General features: G+C 36.2%; 1 protein-coding gene across 2 annotated transcripts; it reads right to left on the bottom strand.

The window, feature by feature from the left end:
* Positions 1-7,366: 7,366 nt before the first annotated feature.
* On the bottom strand, positions 7,367-16,774 carry LOC149842532 (uncharacterized). Of its 2 annotated transcripts, none has more exons than XM_090001475.1 (3): positions 16,444-16,774; positions 16,212-16,370; positions 7,367-7,943 (listed from the first exon to the last, which is right to left on the bottom strand). In XM_090001475.1, exons 1-3 carry the CDS (start codon positions 16,744-16,746, stop codon positions 7,803-7,805), a joined length of 603 nt encoding a protein of 200 aa, XP_089857601.1. In that variant the 5' UTR covers positions 16,747-16,774; the 3' UTR covers positions 7,367-7,802. The 2 variants fall into 2 exon arrangements, with proteins under 2 accessions (XP_089857601.1, XP_089857603.1); XM_090001477.1 differs by having other exon boundaries at positions 16,212-16,346; positions 16,444-16,759.
* Between the last annotated feature and the right edge of the window lie 7,917 nt (positions 16,775-24,691).

A 24,691-nucleotide genomic window follows, 5' to 3' on the forward strand; every position in this document is an offset into this window, starting at 1 on the left:
AGCCCCTTGCGTATTTATGTTTGGTTGTTGTTGTGAATATTTTTAGTATGTTTTCTTGTATGGTATTTTAATATTTGGCATTGAATTTACCATTTAGGGTTTACTATGTTTTAGGATTTTTTCATAGATATATATTTGTTTGTGTTGTAAATGATTCATGTTTGCTTAATATTTTCGTATTGGTACATTGAGGATAGAGTTGAGTGTGCACAAGCGAGGCTATTCTAGTAGTTGTTGTAGGTAATTCTGTTAATTAAATGCATAAAGTGTATATGGATGACCATCTCTCAATTTCAACCCCGGTGTGACCAGCTCCCACTCAAAAATTTATGTGAGTACAAAACTAGGTGGATCCGGGTCCATTCTTTTTGCATCCAACGACACATGATCTAAAGAGGTCCCAATGAGGGTCCCTGTTTACATAATCAGACACAATGCTAACGGGAAAAAAAGTTACATGTAAAAGTGTGGAACTTTATTTGGATTTTAGGTCAATCCGTGCTATGTGAGAAATTTTAGACTGGGGTCATGGTCTGAATCCAATTATCAATTGGATCTTGTATGCACTAACCAACATGTTTGTTAGATCTTTTTTAGTGGTTCAGGTCTAATTAGTAATAGATCAAAACCTGGCACTCACATAAAACTCGACCCAAATGGGCAGACATTGGATTTGGCTTGCATATAGGTAATACTGCATTCAAATAAGGGGATGTGACTTAATTGGGTTAAGGGTGTACATGGCTTAAAGTGGGACATTAGATATACTTCCCACATGGTCAGATTGGGATGTTACCACTACCAGATCCGAATTTGGATGGAGCTGAATCTGGCCATTTTAACTAATTGGACAGGCGTTCAACCGAGAAATAGCATAATAGGTATCCATTGAATTAAATTTCAGTAGATTAGAACCACATGATAGCAATTGCCAGAAAACTAAGTTAAAAATGACAAAAAATTAAGCCTTTTATTGTAATTTTTAAAAAATTGAATTAAAAAGAGGACACCTCTATTTTATCTTATCAACGTGCACATAATGCTAATAAAATTACGCTGTTACCCTGTGCGTGATGGGAACATTACAAATTTGTCATAACTACCTATCAATTTAGCTCAACGCCAACTTCCTGCCATCTTTTAAGTATTAAGAAAAAATACAATCTAAAGGTCTTTTTTTTTTTTTTTTCTTGAAAGACATCCCACGTTTAGGGATGGCAGTGGACCGGGGACCGCGGACAAGGTCTTCACCCCTGCCCCGTCTCAAAATCTGAACTTCCATCCCTGCCTTCATCCCCGCGCACGGGGATGGATGGATTTTAATCTCCATCCCCGTTTCATGTCTTCCATCCCCGGTCCAAATGGGGGAGGAGGCAGGGCGGGCCCCGTTTCCCCTCGATCTATAGTCATCCCTTGAAGGATTGGGGGCGGGGCGGGGCAGGGAGGGGCAAAGCAGAGATTGAGATGGGGTGGGGTGGGGGAAAGCGTTAGTCCATCCCCCTTGCATGCCCTTCATCTCCGATCCAAATGGGATCGACGCGGGGCGGGGCCCATTGTCCCCCCCAGTCCACTGCCATCCCTACCCACGTTATTACTCAACATACCACGCTGGGTTTTGAACCTGCAACGTCCCACCACAAGGAGACATGCACTATGACAGCTCCAACCAACGACGCCCGTTGGTCTAAAGGTCGATTCTCATCAAACTGACGATGCTGAATCCAAGCAAGGGGTCGGATCTGATCAAAGCAACTTGCAATGACAGGGATGTCATAAAGGATGAGTGGAATTCCATTGCATCTCTTGCCCATTTCCAAAAGTCATATTAAAAAAAAAAAAGTAAGAAAAAACCATCGTCTTGCACGGCCTCCCCATCCTTTACGATGAAATTGAGTTCTACGAAACTTGATAACAGTGAATTGGCTACCAAAAAAAATTAATGCGATGCAAAACCAAATATCGAGAGAACTTATCCACCAAATGGAGCTTAATCACAAGCTGTAGGCATAATTGGAGCTTTGGTTGAGGCTCATTTGGAAGTCGAGAGCACCGCTAACAAAGTTTTGTGTTGCCTCGACGGTGATCATAAGTATGGCAGGCTAATTAAATTAAGCTAATGCAGCCATCTTAGGTTGTGGCCCCGTACGTATGACATACAGGCTCAGATCAATCCAAAAGACCCTCTCAGGGGGTGTTTGATCACATGTCCCGCATGTTGTGCGGGACATCATGGCTGCACGGGGCGCCGCAGTGATCAAACACCAGATGTGGCGGATGCTCACAGCAGGCTTCTGCTGCATCTGTGAAACTGTGAAATACTGTTCCGTCCCTACTGTTAAGCTAAGAACAAGACCGGGAACATGTCTTAAAATAAAAAATCGAGTGGAGAGGGGTTCAACCCTCGCTCTCCTATGCAGGGACAGGGCAGGAGGCCAGCGGCCATGTCCAGATCTCTCTCTCTCTCTCTCTCTTACCCCCTTCTTCGTTGGTCTTCTTCTCTGAGTAGAGTTTTTTTTCATAGATTAAGGTTTTTTTCTTTGATTTTCATTTAGGTTTTTTTCTTTGGTTTTCATTGATTAGGGTTTTGAATCAAATATCTATAATTAGAGCTTTAGTTATTTAATTTGATGAGAGTTTTTCTTTGATTTGATCAAGATTTTTTTTATTATTAGAGCTTTGAATCAAATATCTTTAATTAGGTTTTTATATATTTAATTTGATTTTAGGGGTTTTTATTGATTTTCTTTGATTAGGGTTTTGAATCATTTTTTTTTAATTAGGCTTCTTATACTTAATTTGATTAGAGCTTTTCTTGTGCATGATTATGATTATTATTTTTTATCTTCTTTTATTAGGGTTTGAATTCGATTAGAGTTTTTATCTTCTTATACCAAAATTAAAAAAAAAAAGTGTACTTGGATCTAGTTTGAGATCCATATTTGAGGATAAAATATATAATTTTTTTATAAACTTTCATAATTAGATTCAATATGACACCAATTAAACCATTTATATATCAAAAAAATATCAAATCTTATTTTTTTTAAATTACCTAAATTTTAAATATTTTTAGTTTTTAAATTCAATTCAAGATCTATAACTGAAATTAAAATTTAGTTAAAACACTCATATGGTTGGGCAGATCAAGTCATACAATCCAGAACAATGTTATTTGACTCATTATCTTTGTGTTCAAGTTGTTTGCACAACTTAAGAAACAAACATTGGATATAAGGAAGAAAATTTTTGTTCAGTTGAAACAAACACTAGAAATAGTACAGTTGTTATAGAATAGAGAACATGTTTCATGTAACAACCCCAAACTGACCTTCAAAATTTCGGAAGATTTTTTTTTTAAATGAATAAATAATTTTAAAATATTGTAGAAAGATATTCTAGGAATACAAGACACATTACATATTTAATATACAAAATTCAACATCCATTCCCACACATAGAATAAATCAAATCATGAATTTATATTGAATTAAATTTAATTAAAAAGTCTTCATTTAAGGTTTAACAAAATTCTCAAAACAATAAACTCTTAACTCTGTCAAAATCCAGCCAACCATATCATAACCCTCACTCCCTTTAGCAAGTCGGTTCATTCATCACTGAACCTCAGTACCTGAAATTTTTTTATAAAAATGGGATAAAAACCGAAGTTTTCATATGAGATACTATCGAAATCCAAGAGTAAAAAAATTAACATAAATCAAATCAAATACAAGTTTAAGAGAGCTCTACAAACATCATATATTCATAACAGACTTGCAATATAAACAGTTTAATTCAACCAACCAATAATCTCATACTAAATTGAACATTTTAGGGATACATGAATCAATGCAACTTGTATGAATGATCTTTTTTAACTTTAATTATCAGTATTGCTTTTGTATGCATATCCCTATTTAATGCACACAATTAAGTTTTCACTTGAATAAAATTTATGGATACTCAAAATGGGTTAAATTTCTGTAGTTCAAGACAGTTTCTCAATGGTATCTTAACGCATAATTTGTATTTTATTAACTAGGTTTCATAGATGTTCTTTGACCGACATCAGAAATCAACACCATCAATCGAAACATTAAGAATCAACATTCGTTGACACTACTTTATCGGTATACCAATAACTACAATTGAGTCTAACAACACCAATCCCAAGCAAAGTGACAAGAGTTCCCTATAACAGTGGCTGGAAACATAAACTATACATTGGTTTTTTGGAAAAAATAATGCACACGACGTTTAGTATCCTTACGGTCCTTCATAACTGCCATATGAGATTCTCACCCTTTCAGAGAGCCACCAAAGAAGAAAAATGATTATACTATTTGGTCTATTTTACCTTTTTTAATCAATTAAGGGTTCTTTAAAAAAAAATATGCAAACCAACATGCATTAACAAAATTGGGTCTTTTTTCTGTCAATTTCAATAGTGTAATTAATTTAAAAGCAATATAAATTAGTTTTACAATACATTTACAAATTATTTCAAGAGCAACACATGCACCTGGCCTCCAAAGACCTATCAGTGGTTCACATGTAACCACTACACAACTTAATGAAATTTAAATGGCATTGCAAAATTTTGGTGAACAACAATCACACATAAACAAATATAATTTAGTATTTATAATACATAAAATACAATACCAATATGTATTCATGGCTAGTAAATGAATGCAAATTTGATCAAGCAAATCAAATTTATCACATTAGCCAAAAATCCAAATTTTTGTATTCGACCAGATTCAACATCTATTAAGTTTGAATTCAATTAAATATCCAAAACATACCAGATTTAAAAACTTCTAATAGAAATCAAATTGTAGGAAACAATCTGATTTTTATAGATTAAGTTTTGGCATAGATTTAATAAAATTTCAGATTTTGTTCAATTTTGACACGGTTCCAAGTTTATTGAATATAAAAACAAATTATGTTCCCAAATCAAAAGCCCTGATTGTGTACCAAATAAACAGGATTTTTAGGTCAAGGTAAAAACTCAAATTTACAAAACAGAAATTCAGGTTTGACATGTGTTTAAAGACAAATATTGGTTCAAGTAGTTATCCCATTCATATTTGATTAAATCACTCAATTTCATATTTAATTAGCCGAATAAAAACATAGATTTTTATGTAGCCTAAAACCAATTTTCTTTTCTTTTTTTTTTCTATAATCAGTCCAACCTCAACGTGAACTGGGTTTAGACAAATATAAAGTTCTTGGACAGACCCCTTTTAGGTGATGTTTTTCATTTTTATATTATGGTTCAGTACGACGAGAGCCCAAACCTCCTTAGGAGTTCCCTTTCGAACTCGAACCAGCTAGGTGTCCCATGGCATTGCTCACACCATCAGAATCACCTTAAAGTTTCACTATCGAGGTGAATCATAATTATTTTTTGTGAGGAATTGTTTGGCTTATAAAGTATTGTTTGGCCTTATACATCCAACCATGTGGGTTATTTCTTGTGAATGTGGAAAACAAAATTTTTACTGTAGAAGTAAAAAGCTAAAATTTTGCATTCTTAGGTATGTTCCCTTCTCTTAGGTGTGGTATAAGAATCAATTCTTGTGCATCCTCGTCATATAAATTAGCGCAAAAACCTCTTCCATGGTTAGCGGATAAGGATTGTTGTTGCATAGCTTGAAAGCTCCCTTGGAGTTGTTGCAACCTGTTCATGATTTGTTGGAGATTTGCTTTAAGACTAGTCATGCAGTTTCAACACCACCAAACTTGGTGTTGATCTCTTTGGCGAACTTGTTGATGAACTCGGGATTCATCTTTGTTTAGTCTTGGGTTTTCTTAGGTGGCATGGGGTTCACTCTATGCAAGCACGAGACGAGGGGTTTAGACATGAAAATGGTTAAGACTAAACTGGGTCAACTCAAGTAAACATGGTGGATGGGTCCAGACAAGGTCTAAAAGAAAATTTGGTTTGTCCAATTAGTGCAATAGAAAAAATCCAAATTTTATGGGATGGTTCCAAACACTTTAAGGTAGGTTGAGTTCAAATTCCAGGTCAAAAGAACATGGGAGTGGTTGAAAAATTCATGATAAGACAGGAGCAAGCAAGTTAAGGTTCATACATACCGGTTTGTAAATTTTGGTTTTGAGCACTGAAAACTTAGTTGGCTTTAAAAATTGGAGGCTTGACTAAGAACACACTAAAGTATACTATGTCAAAAAATTAGGACTAGATTCTTCACGGTTTGGGCTATGAAATTTGTTTAAAGTCTGACGAATTTTATAAGGACTGCAAGGTTTAAGTAGGCTGAATTTGGTTACCATGGGTTCAAACATGGTTTTTGTGGTTAAGGAACAGGGCTCAAACCTACACAGACCTCAAGGACCATGTGAAGGGCTTCTCAACTGGATGAGATCTACAATACCAAGAAAGGCTTGGGATGGCTGGATTACATTGACATTACGAGCTTGGGACACAGACTGGGTTAGACCTTGGACAGCTTTCAAAGACCCAAGCAAAGCTTCCTACTACCTACGAAAGGTCAGGCAACCAGAGAGAGAGAGAGAGAGAGTTTCAATTTTTTCATTCATGCTCAATAAGAGAATTATATGGCCTTATATAAGAACAAGAGGTTCTTATAAGTTCTTTGCACAAATTTCAGAAAATATTAAAATGCTCATAATTTTGGTTAAGCCTCCTTGAACTCCCAAGTTGACTAGGCTATTTTTGAAATCCCGACCTTAAAAATAGCTAAGCCCTTAATCTCTTCTTGCTTATTCTTAACACCCTCCTTCAAGAGGGTTTCATGCCCCCTTTAGCCTGGCTAAAAATAAAGGGACGCCCCTGGGTGGGTCCTACAAAACCCAGTTGCTCTTGCTCCTGAGACCCTGGATCCGGTTCTACACGATTTGATTAAGCAGCAGGAGTGGGGTTTGGGAGAGGAGATGCTTACGAATCAAAGGCACATAAATCACAAATATGTAATAGGCTGTCAATGGCTTGGCCTTACACAAGCTTCTGACTTTGAGTTGCCAAATCATGTAATAGGCTGCCAATGGCTTGGCCTTAAACAAGCTTCTGACTTTGAGTTGCCGGTACTGAATCATTGTCCAGGTCCAGATGGTAAGCACCAAACACGCTAGAGCTATTATTTTTAAATGTTTTAGATATAAAATTTTGTGCACCTTAAATTGGATCTAAGTTTGGTTTATAAACTTTCAAGCCAAACCCAAGTCTACCGTCTACGTCTCAGGTCTTACAGGTCTGATCCAGTTAACTAATAAGACGGACCTATTCCAATACTATGAATCCATAAGTCAATAGTTATCAATGAAGGCACTATGAATGTGTGCATGGATAAAGCAGTATAATGCATAGAAGTTTCCAAAGCAACAAACATGCAGATGGATCTCAATAGCTATCATAGCAGTACAATTGCAGGTGCTATGTCACATGAATTAGCAGTGAGGATTGGGAACACGATCTCAATAATTGTGCAAGGTAACAATGAACAACACTTCAAATCTAAAATCTAAACTTCATCTACACAGCTTTTGGCAATGAGAAATGATTTTGGTAAATACAATTCTTACCCAGAATCAATCGAGGGCGAGTAGAATAAAATGCAGTGACAAAATGGCAATTAATCGCCCTCAAGTGGTCATACCAAAGCACCACAAGAAAACAGACTACTCGTGTTTAGGCCCTTGTCCACAAAGTCTAACATGAAATTCTCCCTCTTGGCAATGTTTCTGAATCTGCACTTTTATTTCTACAATGGAAGAACTGAGTCCATCTGACTGCCATTCCCATTAGTTTAATCAACCATTTTGGAATCAGCACCATGCTCGTTGTTCTCACTGGACTTTGTGGCAGCAGATCCTGCTTTCAGGCCCAAATTCAAATCCAAGCTTGTTTCACTGGCTTCCCTTTTCACGGAAGGATCCTTCTCTGCTGCCTAAAGAGTACAAACAAATCAGGAAATTAACTTGTTCCAACATGTCAGCTAAGAGAGAGAGAGAGAGAAAGAGAGAGAGAGAGAGAGAACAGCAGCACACAGCAAAAAGTAACAAATTAGAGAGTGCCCACTGGCAATCAAGAATAGGGTTTTACATTCTAGTCAGGGCTGTAAACAAGCAAGGGGCCTGAGCCTGAGCCTGGCTGCTTGACCTTGGCAATAAATTTCCATTAGAAAAAATGGCAATACAAGAAAGAGGTCAAGATACCACCAAGGTGAACAAACTAAAGAAACACAGAACATAAGAAACAAAAGAAACTGTTAGAAATTTAATTATCCTTCAGCATATCAAACAATTGTCAATCGACCAAACCATTTAATGTTGGGCACAAGCCAACTATCCACAGCACATAGAAAGATGCAGGATTGGATTTTCCAATAAATGTTGATAAACTGTCAAGCTTCATTATGGGTTTAATCTTCGAGGAACAAGAGCATTGTAGAAAGACGACAAGAAGCCACCAAGATGAACACAAAATATCAACAAAAATGTCAGAAATTTAATTATCCTTCAGAATATCAACCAATTGTAGTTGACTGTACCATTCAGGAATATGTGGGATATGATTCTCCAATAAATGATGATAAATCATCAAGCTTCATAATGGGTTTCACCTTCAAGAGACGAGAGCATTCTACCAGTTGAGGCCTTCATGCTTGAGACGCCTTCAAAAGAATAGGCCTTGCATACTAAATTTCAACCATCTTACTTCAATGTTGGTGTCCAGCGTTTTGAGTTGCACAAAAAAGAGCACTCATTGATAGCTTTCATGCTACATTCATGGTCTACTTCTATGATTAGGTGATGTTACAAGTAACTGGTGCTCTAGAGTTATCTAAAATTGTACTTATTCCACTATTTCATATCTCAATATAATTAAAAGGAACACAACTTTTTCTAATCATATCATCATTATTGGCGAATCTGCTGGAGCACTTAATTGATGTCTCTCTTATCTTCATCTTCAACTTATTTTATCACAGAATTAATGAAATCTCCACATCTGGGTACACCTTTTATACACATATTTCTTACTTTCTTGTGCTATCAATTCAGATCCTTCATCATATCTTCATATGTTACTTCTCTCTCTCTCTCTCTCTCTCTCCATGCGCTGTATTTTTTTATAAAGAAAAATGTAAAAATTTGCTTATTTCTGATGCAACGTATTCCAAATGTCAAAAACAAAGTAGGCCATTTTGACCCCAGCCTTTCCCTTATTTGTAAAATTAGATCACACCAAAAAAGAGAGAATTGGCTAAAAAACAAAAAAAGATCATCACCCTATGTTGATGATTGGTAGTCCTGTCCAAAATTACCAGTTTGAGAAGTGAAACCAAGAAGCAATATGAATAGAAAAAGGAAGAAGTGAGGTGCTTCTAAAATTTTCAAGAACTGATAACCGAATCAGAAGTGAAATCAGATTACCAAAAGCAAAAAAGAAAAATCAAATAGAAGGTGAAATAGATATCAAACCTGAGAAAAATCATAAGCAAAAAGACAATAAATTTGGTCAGCATTTTGAAGATGAAGAAGAAGCATAGGGACTGGAGAGAGAGAGAGGGTTTGACATGCTTTAGTGTCAAAAACTTGGATGCCCCATTGCAAGAAGCTTGGATGTTAGAGGATAAGAGGGAATAATGGGAAGAAATGAAAACCTCAAAGTGATGTGTTATTTTTAAGTTTTAACAAATTTAAGTAGAATTATTATTTTAATTTTAATGTGAAAAATGCAACCGATAAGGGTATCTCAGGAATCACAGTTCATTATTCAGGATGCATGCTTCTAAATTAAAAATCACACGTTTTATTTTAAGCCTTGTGTTCCCTTGCACTTTAGAAGCGATGTGTCTTGCACCTGTGAAGTGCGCTTCCCTGGAAGCATGCATACAATTCATGTACAACATTTTTGGCAACCCTGGTCCTGTCCTCACTAATTCTTCTTTCCTTTTTCAACAAGCTCCCAATAATCTTTACAAATCTAACTTCTTATTGGCAACATAAAAAATCTTCCACTTATTAGGATCCTTCGTTTAATCTGGATTCTGGATTTAAGTGATCCTTATCATTTGAATTTGTTGTAATAAAGGAAACGAGAGAGAGAGAGAGAGAGAGAGAGAGAGAGAGAGAGAGAGATTGCAAAGAATTCTCTTAAGGCATTTGGAAATCTTGAATATGCTTCATGGATAATGTAAGAACATGCGATGATTGAATTCACTGCTTATACAAAGTCCTAAGTGCACTTCTATATGACTTCATATAAGCTTTCATTAAACGCTTCTTGGGCTTTCCTCTAAAACAAAATTTAAACATTTATTGGGCTTCCATTGCTCCATCTTCAGCTAACATGGACCTTCACATTTCTTTAGATCAGCAAAGTTGGCTTCGCCTGTGGAAGGAAATATCTATGATCTGGAAAGAATATAGATCTCTTTCTTTATCTGACAAGATTATCCTCCAAGGCAGAATGTGGGCAATGAATTTTGTATGGCAGTTGGAAGTCTGTGTGATGGCATGCATGGCTGGAGAGGAATGCCAGAATGTATGAGGTTGCTTTACTGTTAATGGTTGTGAACTCCTGTATTGAAAGGACATCAAAAGTCTTTGTTTTATCAACTGGCCTATATCAGACAGCAGCTGGATTGAGTTGAACCTTTTGCGCTGCCCTTTTACTGTTCATTTTTTTCTTTTTCACTTTGATAACCGTTGTTACCCTCACCTTCAAGTATACCATCAGACCCCCAGTTCTCCCCTGTCATTTTCCTTTATAGTGAAAAATTTTCTTTGCCTTAGGGAAAAATTTTTGAGCCAAACATGAAGTAAATGGAAAAGTGAATATACTATAACTTGCTTTGATTGCTGAAAAAATCCTAAGTGAGATCAAAGTTCAACAAGACCTTGCTGGTCTAGGTTAAAAAGATATCATTTGCTAGCCACAACTTTGGCATGTTTATCATGGTAACATACACCTAAAGTACCCAGCCTAAGTAGCTATTTTATGGATTCTATATAACTAGTTCTAACTCCTTGCTGACAAAGGGCGGTTAACCATTAATAAGAGAACAACAAGCAAGCTCTTAAGTATGTGATCATCTCAATAAGCTTCCATAGTAACAATTAGAAGATCATCGAATATGACATCCCATGAAATTTTTTTATGAATTATGAACTGTTCACAAAGCATGAATCCTTCTAGAAATTCCAAAAAGGACAAAAAACGTGTGCAGTGGAAGCCAAACAATAAATAAATAAATGGACACAATGAAGAACGAAACTGATGGCAATATTGAGTGATCTATAGCAAGGCTGGCTGCTAAAAGTTTAAATAAGAATATTATGCAGATTATGCCTAAATGTTAAACCCCATAGTGAAGACCAAACGGATCAAAACTTATAATTCTTTAGTTATCTTTTATTACCAGGCCCTACATCAATTAAATGTAAGATTTTGCTTCCACAACAGAGTTTTAATGAAGAAGTCTATAAGGTGCCAAAGAGATATCTATTGCTTGAAAACACAGCTGGACTTGAATGGTGTTATCAAGGGTCAATAATTGTGGCATGTTTCCTGAGTCATTTCAATTTTATCAGCTTGGCACTCATGGAACGACTTACGTAGATGATACAATACAAACAAGAATTTAGGACAGCAAAGAATGAAGTTAAAAATTGTAATGTAATAAGTATCAGATCAAAGATCTAAGAAAACTGAAACTTTTCCAACAAAATGGAGTTGATGATAGTGACAAAATGTGGTGTTGGCATTAATCAAGCTCCACAGATTCATGGAACTATGTACATTCTTCATGAATGCAGTTAAGAAATTGAGTAATCTTGCAATAGTCAAAGGGAACAATGAATGCATTTAAGACATTTAGTAATCTTACAATACTCAAAGGGAATGATTGATTATGGTTGTTGTGAATGAAATTCATCTCAAGGAAGACATATTAATGATGCAACATGTTTTGATGCTGATTGTGCAGCGGATCATAGTGAAAGCTGATTCAGAATGCTGCTTCATTCTTAGAAATGGCTATACCATATTGGTGTAAAAAGAGAGGATAATAGCTAATATCAAATACATTTGGTTAGCAATAATGAGTAGCACCACAGGTAATGTAGATTTAACATTTACTTACAGCTTGTCATAAAAAAGTATCCATGGGCATATCATATTTTTTACAATTAAACTGCTGTTAAGATATCTCTAAATTCAATGCAACATGAAAAACCAAACACGATAAGATTGACTGGCACATCCTTTAAGAAGAAATTAAGGACTCATTCAATAAGATAGTTTTAAGGATAAAATTGTAGCTAGATCTTTTGGTAAAAGGTACAGACTATACAACAGTAAAAAATCAGAAGATCAAGCTACTCAGTACTTGCTTGGAAAAGTTTTTTCAGAAACAATGAAAATCAAGAGCAAATCTATAGTTTATGCTATGTTAATGCACGACTTTTGTAAGTATCCAATGTTTGAGCCCTAGTGCTTGTCTAATGTCTAGATGTCTGGGAGTAACTTGTGCCAGTGTTATAAATATCATATCATACGATACGGTGTATCGTAGTATCACAAGCCCATGCGATATGATATACCATCTTGAATTGGAAAATGCAGTGCATCATACCCTATGTCACAGGGATTCGGCTAGCAGGGTGCCGCACCCGCGTCGACGCTACTCGACGTGGGTGCGGCACCGGGTGCGGTCAACCCGATCCTGGGTGCGTTGACCGCACCTAGGATTATTTCAGTCCATTTTTGTTTGGATTTTTTTTTTTTTAAAAAAAAATCCCTAAGAAATGGGCTGCAAAATTTAAAAAAAAAAAAATCTGGACAGTTGCTGCTGCGCTTGTTTTATAAAGGGGCACTTGTGTCCACAACATCTGACGAGCTTTGTTGGCATCCCATGCTATTCCTGCCTCCAAACAATTAATTCACAGCGTTGGAAAACATACTGTTAACTTGGAAATGATGATCCATCTTCCTCAAAAATTAAAACCAAAATTCAAGAGCCTTTTGAAGTCTTTATGCTTCAACCAACCAAATCCTTTTTCGTCAAGGATTTTCTCTCTCCATAATAAATGATAATGATGGTGGTAGAGTAGAGCCTTGGTGGCTATTAGTATTCACTTTTCTCCTGACGAGGTGCTCTAGCTCTAGCCTTGTGTAGACCTCTCTTTTCCACGTCAAATCCAATAAATTTCTTTTAGCTGTCATCTGTGTGCAACTATATATAAAATGAAATTTGAAGAACCCTAGGCAGTGGCGTGGCAGTGGCGTCGTAGGCCTCGTGAAGACTCTCTCTCCAACAAACCACGTCAAACCTTTCGCTTATATTTTTTTTTTCGTGAAGACCAGGGAGTTTCAGACATGATTGAATCATGACAGTCAGCAGAACGCAGCAGGCTGGGTCGATCAGATTGGCAATCCTTTCGGTTCATCAATTTTTTTCCGTTGAGCTAAAGTACACAACAAGCGGAACGTGGGTAACAAGTCTTCACCCCCGACCCCCTTCTATATATATATATATATATATATATATATATATATATATATATATATATATATATATATATATATATATATATATATATATATATTTACATTTTCGCCCCTGCCGCACCCCCGCACCCGGGTTTTTTGGAAGTGCCGAATCCTCGCACCCGCACCCGCACCCATGTAACATAGATCATACCATATTTTATGATACATGTCGTATCATAAGATGTCTATTTTTTCACTTTTTGTGTTGAAATTTTTCAAGTAATTTATTTTGGATCTTTTTCACTTTTATGGCATGTTTGATGCCTGGTAAAAAAAACCCCACGAGGATAAAAACTACCATTTTTGGTGGCCCCATACAGACATTCAAATGGGGGAGAAAAACTCCCCTGCTTTGGGGGTTTTGTCTCCTAACTTTTTTAGGAGAAAAAGTCGCTGGGGTATGGAAGAGACTTTTTATCCATGATAAAATTTACCCAAGTAGATTTTTTTATTGGGCATCAAACATACCCTTAGTGACAACTTACATAAATAAGACTTTAGTAGAATCCTATTCACTTATTTCATAAGCTATGCGAATAAAAAAACATAAGTTTTTTCTTAACTTATTGTGATTAGTGAAAACAAGAAAGAAGAGAAGTATTATTATGGAAGAGCACATATTATTCAACTCTTGTGCTTATTGTAATTAGTGAAACTAGTTAATGAAAAACATTATGAAACTTCTTTGTTTCACTACTTACTACTTAGAAATGACATTACTTTCTTTTATTTTTTACTTTTTAATGTTTAATTTCATACTCTTTTGATATATGTAATGGATACATTCTTGTATGGAATCTTGTCTGGTACGTTTGTTTCTCTTCTTTTGGTTTTCACCTTGTTGGACGTATCGGGCAGGTTGCATTACAATCAAAAGTTGATCAAGTAGAACCTTATAAGGAATGTTATTTGACATTTCCATAAAAAGAAAATTGTTATACGTCTTTTTGTACTTCGCAATTGTGAAACACTTGTCGCAATAATTTTCTGGTTGTTCACGCAACCTAGATATGCAAGCAATCGCATGAGCACATGGCATCCCAATGTAATTCCACACTAGACATGTACACTTACATAGTTACATCTCTAAATGTGTTTTATTTCTCTTTGTGGTCATATTTTGAATTTTTTATAGTTATTTTAAGTTTTATTTTATTTTTGCATTATATGATTGTTATAATTTATTTACTAAATTATTTTTTCTTTTGTTTGTTATCTAATGTGACTTGGTCCTAGGTGGGACAAAAAAAATGAAGAAAAGTAGAAATATTACAATAAATAGTCAATAAAATTGTAACTATGAACAAAGTGTGTAATTCAGTATAACATATCACAAAATTCGTAAAATTGCATAACGTTAAACATAAAGCATATATATATATATATATATGAAAAACATAGATATACATGTAAAGAACATGAATAAAACAAAAGAAAAAAAGAAAAAAAGGGGAAAGAAGGAAGAAAAAGCAGAAGAAAAAAGAAATGGAGAGTAGAGGAGGAAGAAGAAGAAAAAGAAAAGAAAATAAGGAAAAAAAAAAGAAAAGGGGAAAGAGGAAGAAAAAGAAAAAGAAGAAGAGAAGGTGAAGAGGCGAAAGGGGAAGGAAAAAAAATGTGAAGAGGAGGAAATAGCCTAGGCCACACCTAGGTAAGAAAAATGGCCCTACTGCCGAGACCCATACGTTTAGGTGGTAGCCCTATGCCTAGCCAACCTAGGCAGCACCTAGGCGTCGGTTTTACCGGAACATAGCGGGGGGAATCCCCGGACCCCCCTTATATATATATATATATATATATATATATATATATATATATATATATATATATATATATATATATATATATATATATATATTCTAAGATACCCATAAGTCTGAAATAGATTTGTTTTTCTCTCGAGTTCATTGATTAACATTAATACTCTCCTACAATAATCACAGTGATCCTCAAAAGTACTACTGCTTCTTTAGAATGTTAGTAGGACTCATATGAGCTCCAAGATAGTCCTACTCTTAACAATACGGATCATAAATCCTGTCCTCATAACAGAGATATATTCAAATGAGCATTTTTGTTGCTTTGAGTAAAAAATGCGAGTGGATACATCATAATTGAGAAACTGCTCATGATTCAAAAGATCGATCTAGAGGTAAAAGCGACCACAATATGGTGCCTCTATTGCAGACAATGAGAAACATGATCGACTCTTCAGCAATTTGCCATTATCCGTTCTTTCACACTTATGACACGAACACTTACACCACGAATACCATGATAGAAAGGATTTCCACATTAAGTACAACTAGTTAGTTTTCCAATAAAATGTTCGGAAAACTCCAACATAAATCTGCTAGGTTTAGTAACATATTACATGTTCTCAACAAAGGAAGCCAACTCATCAATTTCAAGAGCCAACCAAATTCAGGTAACAAGTAGGTTTATGCACTTATTAAATCTTCCTTAACCCAAAACGTCACTACTCATTCTAAATCGAAATGGAAAAAAAAAATCTGAGAACAAAACCAATCCTTTTGCCATTGAGATATTGCACCATACAATCACAGTAGCGTAAAAATACCGACATCAGATACACCCATTAAAGCATAGAGAAACGAAATTCATTAAGAAAATAACAATACAAGAGAATCAAGCAAACCTGCAGGTCTGACATCTCCACATCGGTGGAATTGGGCACGGAATCGGCATCGTCCTTGTTCCCTCCCGGCGAAGATTGAGAATTCGTGTCGCTCCGCTTCGTTTCATCGTCGGCCTCTGAGGAAGCCTCTTTCTTCTGATCCTCCTCCATTTCAACAATCTAGTACATGTCATACACCACTAATCCATGGCGATCATCGCAGGAACATGAGAGAGAGAGAGAACGGTTTTACCGGAACATAGTGGAACTTCCGGCGAGGAGGCTCTTCGGAGGAAGAAGGCGAAGAATCGTCCTTGTTGGCGCTGTTGCTGCTGCTGGTGGTGGAGGTGTCGTTGGTGGTGGCGGTGGCGGGCGTCCATTTGTAGAGGAGGAGGTGGTGGCAGGAAGAGGAGGAGGAGGTGGTGGGAGGAAGAGGGTTGGGGGGAGAGATCTCGACCCACCGCTTCTTCCACTTCCTAACGGGCCCGCTGAACACCGTCGTCGGCCCGTACCGGGTAGACGACCTTCCCAGCCGCGTGCTCCCCACCCCCTCCATTCTGCTCTCTCTCTCTCTCTCTCTCTCTCTCTCTCTCTCTCTCTCTCTCTTACTGTTTCTCTCTCTGAGGTTGGAGGAGCACAGGTCGGGAAGGGCACGGCGACGTTGGGTTCGACCCTGCTTCGAACCGAGTATGGTTAGTCAACTCGGCTTGGTTCGACTTGTAATAGGGGTCTCGGCAATGTTGTCAGTATCGGAATCGGACCTGTCTCATTGGTATCGGTCAATTTAAAAATAACTTTTTTAATAAAAAATTCAGAAAAAGAAAACAATGTTAAAAAATCAGATGTTTTTTTTAAAAAGCTATAAAAATAAACAATTTATAACTTGTAAACAATAACACACTTAAAATAAACAAAGTCTAGAGTAACAAAACACAATAAGCACGTCACAGTAACAAGTCTAGAAAACATACTACAAGCTAAAAAAGGTCTCACAAAAATCCACCACAAAGTACTAATATTACAAGTTGACCATAATAATCAAATTAAGCATCACCCATTCGTCACTTCAATTAAACTAGTTTGCATCCCTAAGCAACACAAAGTTTGACATAATTAAAAGTTTACAAATAAAATACGTATCCATTCAAATGACAAAAAATCGTAATAAAAATAATAATTAAAAAAAATAGTTTTAAAATTTTTTAATTTTAAAATTTTTTAAATAACTATTTACAAAAGATGATAAAAATAAACCATTCATATTCTCAACAGATGTAAGAATGATGAATACATTACCCTAGACTATAAGTGGTTGAAAGAGAACATGATCCTAGTGAAGTTTTGCCTTCAGTGACTCTCTACCCCAATGTTGATAATAAGCTATGCTTTAGATCTAACTTCCTCATAGACTTTAATTGTTGTGAAGATAAGTTTTTCTCTTGAAGTCTAATGTGATCCATCTTTTGAGTATGTCTTTCTTCTTTCCAACATTGTTCTTTTAACAATATTAAAAACTTTTACTCTATTGTTGTCTTGCCTTATACATGTGTTCTATAAAATGACAAATAATGTTGATCTTTCATATTATTGAAAATTTATGCGGGCTCCACGTGAAAGTGAGAAGCAGTCTAACCCCAAGAAATTTAGCCACCACACTCTCCAAGCAAATGAGTGGAGCAGATAATATGCCCCAAAATATCAATCACAAAGATATAGAAAAATGAAGGCCTGCACCTTCTCCGGAACAAGTTCTTGCTCAAAGCTAAGCAAGGCTTAGTTACTATTGAGTTCAAGTTCAAACAATTGTTTTTCTTTATAGTTGAGTTACAAGTCCTAGAATTCATGCTGACTTGGACAAACTCATTTAAGCCTTTCTACACACGAACCAAAAGATGAGCCAGAAGAGGGAATTATTATTAGATTCCATCAGACAAACACTATTCAACAAAATCTGTCTAAGAGATGTTTCCCCATATCAGGCTTGTAATGGGCTGGGAAACTAGGAGAGCTGCTCATGTTTTGGCTCATGCTCTGCAAGTAAAGAGCTCAATTGAAACTATAGGCATGACAAGACGAATATGAACAGCAACCATTGGGCTCAGCTTGGTTCATACAAGCTTGTTAAGTAGTAAAAAATATATGAATATCTTTTATATGCATAATGTATCATCATGATGTAAATAGTCGAAGTGTTTGGCTACAATCCATAGGCTTAGTATTCAAATCCTATCGCATCTAGAATCGAAACAATGCATTTTTTTCTGCAAAAGAGTTAGCTTGAGCTTGGCCTAATGGTCTAGAGTTTAAATTCTATTACTTTCAGCTTTGGAACTTTTTTTTGGTAAACAAGCCAGCCCGTGCTTGGCTCATTTAACTCATGTTTGTCATGAGTTCGAGCTCCGCTTGACTTGCCACAAAAACGAGCTGACCGTTAACAACTCAAGCTCGTTTTTTTAGTTTGTTTACCAGCCCTACTTGCGTGGTCCTGCCTCCTTGGGGATCAATTATGTTTAATAAGCTGAGATTGAAGTGGTATAAAAAATCAGTTTTAATCCCTTTTTAATTGCAGTAATAAAAAAAACTCGACTACCAATACCTGTGCAGAAACTAGAGCAAACCTGTGTGGGCTAGGTCAACCAACCATCTAGTTGTAAGATGCTATGATCTAGCTCTCATAAATTCCACAGTATCTCATGTAAACCTTTTTTAATTTTTATAGTATCCCCCTCTTATCACACTAACAAAGCTAAAGAACAAGACACTCTTGCTCAAAGAGAGCACAGATCTTATTTTCAGGATGAATAATGCTAATAATGGATGAGATGGTTTATATATATATATATATATAGTCGTTTGTAGATGCATTCTAGTAGGAAATGTAATTGTTTTGAATTTTTTTTTTACAATTTTTTTGTGACTAACCTTGCAGATGTAATCTATATAGTCTTCAAATGGGGAGTTGGTGGCAATCAAACTACATGTGGCGATATTATTCATATTTTTCCAGAATTTTTTGCTGTACATTCCTCATGTGGAACATAATTTATGTTCCTTGGTGTCTTGCGAGGCTGGAGGTATTTCAAGATGATCGTATCTGGAAAGATAAACCTCTTGACTGGTTTCCAAACTTTTAAAGCTTAGCAATTTGAAGCATCTTAACTGGTCGGGTCCTGCCTAACCTCAGCTTGCCAATTAAAAAAAAACGCGATCTGATCAAAAATCAGATCTTGACATCCAAAAAGTATGTTCAAAGGTAGGATCTCTAGCAAACAAACCATGCTGGATAGGCATCTATGAGGTCAGATTGAGTGGATGCTGTTTGCACCAATGATTAATTCCCAACTAGATTATATGTACAATAAACTGTAGCAAATAAAAATGAGAATTCATAAAGAGAAGTTCAGTTTAAGCAAGTAGAGAAGGCAAACTGACAGTGATGACAAAGGCAAGAATATGCTGGATAACAGAGAAACCAACGGCAAGATTAATATGCTGGTAGACTAAATTTTGGTCCTTAGCATATAAGAAAAAAGGGCGACCTATTGTTAAGGTAAAAGTTGTCTTGGGCTTAACAGCCTATTTGCATCTCTCTCTCTCTCTCTCTCTCTCTCTCTCTCTCTCTCTCTCTCTCTCTCTCTCTCTCTCTCTCTCTCTCTCTCATAACATGAAGGAACTGGCACCTGGTTGAGAGACCAGCTTCACCGAATGTCTTACCAAACTAGGGTCACCACGCCTGGTGGGGGTAATTAAAACCCCATGGCCACCCCCTTACGCCCAGGGAGCCTACTGCTTGGCTTATGCAAAGGGGATAGCTGCAGTGGGTTTCGAAAACGAGATGTGGGGAGGAGCCTGCTGCTTTGACTTATGCACAGGATACATCCGTGGTGGGTTTTGAACACGAGATGGCGAGGATGTCTCCACCTCTCAAACCCATCCCCTAACCACGTGGGCTATGAACTTCTTACTCACAAGATTGCCTTCCGATAGCCATCTGAGGATGCTTTTCAATGTTTATTTACTATTGAAAAAATTATAAAAACACGTTACACGCCTAACTTTCAGCCTACGTACAAAGACAAGCCTAACTTTTGAAATATTACAAATACACACCTAACTTCTGAGAATTGATTTGTTAACTAGACGTGTTTTCCTAATATCTCAAAAGTTAGCTTCGTGTTTGTAAATACGCAAAAAGTTAGCTTCGTGTTCTTACTCTAGTCATCTGTGGCAGCACTTTTCACTACGTACAACTAGCTTGTTACTAACTTTACTCTAGTCACTAGTCCGACTATCAGCATCTCTCTCAATGGTTAAGATGCCTATCTGCATGCGTATGGCCAACTCAGGTACGTAGTATAAAGGTTGGTGTGTACAAGATATGGGGATGAATTCAGATACTAGCATGCACTTTCCTTGAAAAAAAGTGTGAACCAACCGCACCTTTTACTGTACAACTACCTTGTTACTACTTCAGTGTCTTGCGTTTGCCACCCCCCTCTCTACAATTAAAATAACAACTTTGGGCATGGCCAGTTCCCAAAGGTCGGTCTGTACAAGATCTGAGAATGAAGTTACACACATTGATCTTGAAACAATTGCAATAAAAACTCCTACGTCGTGTCATTCTGCTACCAATGTTAGATACTGATCGTAATAATAAAAAGTGACCTCTATCTAGTTCAATCTTATGACTAGCTATAGAAGGCAGTAATCATAATTAAATCATTATGAGACCCATCATTAGGACTGAGAAATAAGATGAACTGCGTGCACATGGCTCGGCACCTGATCAGTTTGTAAAGTGTTTGAATTTGTAAAATAGACTTGGCAAGCTGAATACAAAAAATGAGTGTTCAGTCGTGGATCCCGAATTTTTGAAAACCAAAAGAGTTTACACAAGAAAATTTTTAGAAAAAGGGTCCGAAAACTGGATTCAAAATTGAGAGTTGTGGGGTCCGTTTTGCAAAGTTGTGTGCGCTTTTTCTCCTCCATTCAGTAAGAATCAGCCGCACCAAAAGCTTGAAATCTTCACTTGTAGGTCTTTAGCTTGCGAGTGAAAGTACCTCATATGCGCATCATAATAAAAAGTGAGCTTGATGGCGTAAGCCACCAAGGCTCCAAAAAAAAGAAGAAAAAAAACAAGGTATACCCAGGTTGGAGAATTTTAAACTTATAAAAATAAAATAAATGAATGAACAAAATGAATAATAAGATATATCGAATCTCACCTTGAGCTTAGGTAGTCCTTTTTATGTTGTTAATGAGTGTGATGGAACATGAGCAACACTCTTTCTAGGCACAAGCTTTGAGAAAAAGGTGATAGGGCGTTTGGCTCCTAGGCTAGGTTAGGTAGGCTTAACTAGGCTAAGTGGGCTAGGTCTAGTTGTGCAGGGTAAGGGTGCAGCAAAGACTTGAACTCCGTATACTGGAATAGGGGGTGGACCCTATATATAGGTTTTATGTCTGATCTAGACAAGTTTCTCAAATATCTAGGATCTGCATTTCTAAATTCGTCTGAAATTGATATGGAAGATACCTATTGGTTGATTTTCAAATGGTTCAGTTTGATTGGCCTAAGGTACTCTAACCTAGATTTAGGGATGAGATTAGTTAGGTGTTTTGAGATTTAAGAATATTTCAATAACAATTTGAAAAGGGATAGAGATAGGTTTCTAGGTGGTTTCTCCCCTTTAACTAAAAAAGGCGACAAACGACAATTGAGGATTGTTGTTAGAAAAGAGCTAATGACAATTTGTCATTTTTGGACTCTATTGAGGACACATAACAAAAGTTGCTAATGACAATCCCAAATGCTAACAACAATCCCAATTATTGTTAGCAATTTTCTAATGACAATCCTAATTGTCATTAGGAAACTGGCCAAAACTGGTTGAACAGGTTAACTTGTTTTGGCCATAGCTTTCTATCTAGATGTTTGTTTAAGGTTATTTTTTATGTGTTGCACAACTATCATCCTCTACTTTAATTTATTTTTTAAGTAAAAAATAAATTTTATAGTTGTAATGGTCAAAAATGCACTTAAAGTAGGCTCTACCTGAAAAAACAAGATTTTTATTGAACAAGTCACATTTTTTGTCATAACTTTCTACTTCGATGTCATATAGACCTGGTTTTTGGCTTGTTAGAAAGATAATATCCTTTAGTTTAATTGATTTTTTGGACAAAAACTTTCAAGATTTTAAAAATAAAGATAAAGTTAGAAGAACTGTAAAAGAGGCCAAAAATACTAGATTTTGGTACGTGACTGCTGCTATGAAATGACTCAGTCAAAATTGGAGTGTCTATAGATGCCCCTATTTGTTGTTGAGCATGCAAAGCTTGATTGATAAAAAAGATAGATGCAGGTTTTAAAATGCAAAAAGGATTGGTTATGACATTATGTTTTTTGAAAAAGTCCTATGAAAGACAATGATGAATTGACATGAAAGGGTTTTATTCACGAACCATGTCTTGTCTAGTGTGTGAATTATAGATTTATTTGATTGTTGTGAATCTTTGCAGGGTCCTATTAAGACCCAAATATGAGTATAAGGTTTCACAAAACTTTTGGGGTGCCACACAAGCACTTGTGAGATTTTGTGTGTGTGTTGCTCGAGACTGGGCTGAGGGTTGAAAAAGAGACCAATGGGGTATGATGCGTACACCCAAGTTATTCAATTAAATAACTATATACCCACACAACCCAAATAAATTCCTTGCCAGTTTAAATGTACTGAGGCATTCTTCTGGCACTCGCTAGTAAATACACCACGAGTTCACTTGATGAGTGACCAAATAAACCAAAAATAAAAGTAATATTCTTGATTATATCTTTGGTGTAATCTGCATTCTGGCATTTCATATTGACATGATTACGTACCCTACAGTGCTACTTGGGTTCTCCAAACCCTGATTTGCCCAAGTGAGGCTAATACAATTAACCTAAAAAAATTACATAAAAAATAAAAAAACAAATGGATACCCATCTAGCGTCGGGCTACCTTAAAGAGGGTAGATAATACAAACTTTGTTGGGTTTTTGTTGTTGAAACATACAATGTTTGTTATTATGCAACGAGTGACAATGGCTCAACGATCCTTTGTCCACAGAGTTAGGGGACTCGGACTACTCAATATTCATCCTAGGCGAGTAGGTCCTATAACTTTTGTCAAAGTAGGATGCATCCTGTTTAGCTCAACATTTAGGGGGTATTTCTCGATCATTATACCGCCCATTTAGGAATCTGATTCAGATAGTCATTCAGGGTATTAAAACACTCGTGCATAATAAACCCTTGAATGGTCTCATCTGTATCGACACATTCGAACTACGCATACCATCCGAGGGTTAATAAAGTAAAACATAAATTTTAATTGTATAACTTTACATTTCTATAATTAGTTGCTTGTGCATGTGCTTAATTATTTTGATGCACTATGATTTATTTAAATGTGCTTTATGACATGTTCTGATATTAATTGTACTTGTCTTGAAATACTGAAATATTAAATTTAGTAACTCTTATATATTTGGCACTTTACTTGCATACCTTGGGAAGAGATTTCTCACTGAGACTTGTGAAGTCTGAACCCCAATATTAACAGTTTTCAAATCAGGATGAATGATCAACGGAAGTTGTTGCAGGAGGCTTGTCTAGAGTTGCGAAGATCACATATTTCCTTGGTGATTTGGGTTTTTGCTTTTCTTGTTTCAAACATTCGTACTTAGTTTTATTTGAGGAATGTAATAACTCATTAAAATTTTAGTTGAATGATATTTATATTAGTGCTTTTGACAAATGCAAATTTATCTGTAATTTCCCAAGATTTTTGAACTTCACTTTGAATATTTTCGCTATGTGTTAAAAAAAATTGACCTAAAAAGTTGGATAAATTTTGGGGCGTTACAGCAAAAATTAGCATCCTCAAGCTGTATACACCCAATTTTTGATCGATATATTTTTCCCATAAAAATCCATGTCTTACCAATTTAATATGATTTTGGTCCTTTAGAATGACCTTTTTTAGATTGTTCACCAACATGAAAGTTGTAGAGGACACTATTATCTTTGCAACACATCAAAAATCACTTTAATCTAACATTGAAGTGAAATGTTATGGCCAAAATTCCATTCACTCTTTCTAACAACTTGAGTTGTCGTCAGCCCTTAAGCATTGATTTCAGAGCTCATGAATTATCGTTAGAGCTCAAGAATTGTCGTCAACACTTTCTAGTTGTCACCACCAATCATGAGTTGTCATCATAGGAGACACCCCTTTATGAAAGGTGACATGATCCACCCTTGACAACAACCTAAGTTGTTGTCAGCACCCATTCAGTTATCACCGTTGTCTGCCCAGCCTAGTGTTGTCATTAGCACCTACCATTGATGACAACCCAGGTTATTGTCAGCACTGAGTTGTCGTTAATGTTGGGTGTTGTCAATTCTAGTTGTCATTAACGCTCTGCCACCCTTTTTTAGTGCACCTCTTGAGCAGGAT

This window comes from Nuphar pumila, chromosome 3 (assembly GCF_984573655.1).
Source record: "Nuphar pumila chromosome 3, dmNupPumi1.hap1.1, whole genome shotgun sequence".
Taxonomy (NCBI): domain Eukaryota; kingdom Viridiplantae; phylum Streptophyta; class Magnoliopsida; order Nymphaeales; family Nymphaeaceae; genus Nuphar; species Nuphar pumila.

Excerpts from the sequence above, each read along its gene's own strand:
- LOC149842532 (XM_090001475.1), bottom strand. The coding sequence starts at position 16,746 with ATGGAGGGGGTGGGGAGCACGCGGCTGGGAAGGTCGTCTACCCGGTAC. Across the intron at positions 16,371-16,443 it reads GGAAGTTCCACTATGTTCCG|ATTGTTGAAATGGAGGAGGA; the intron begins GTAAAACCGTTC and ends GACATGTACTAG. Across the intron at positions 7,944-16,211 it reads TGGAGATGTCAGACCTGCAG|GCAGCAGAGAAGGATCCTTC; the intron begins GTTTGCTTGATT and ends TGTACTCTTTAG.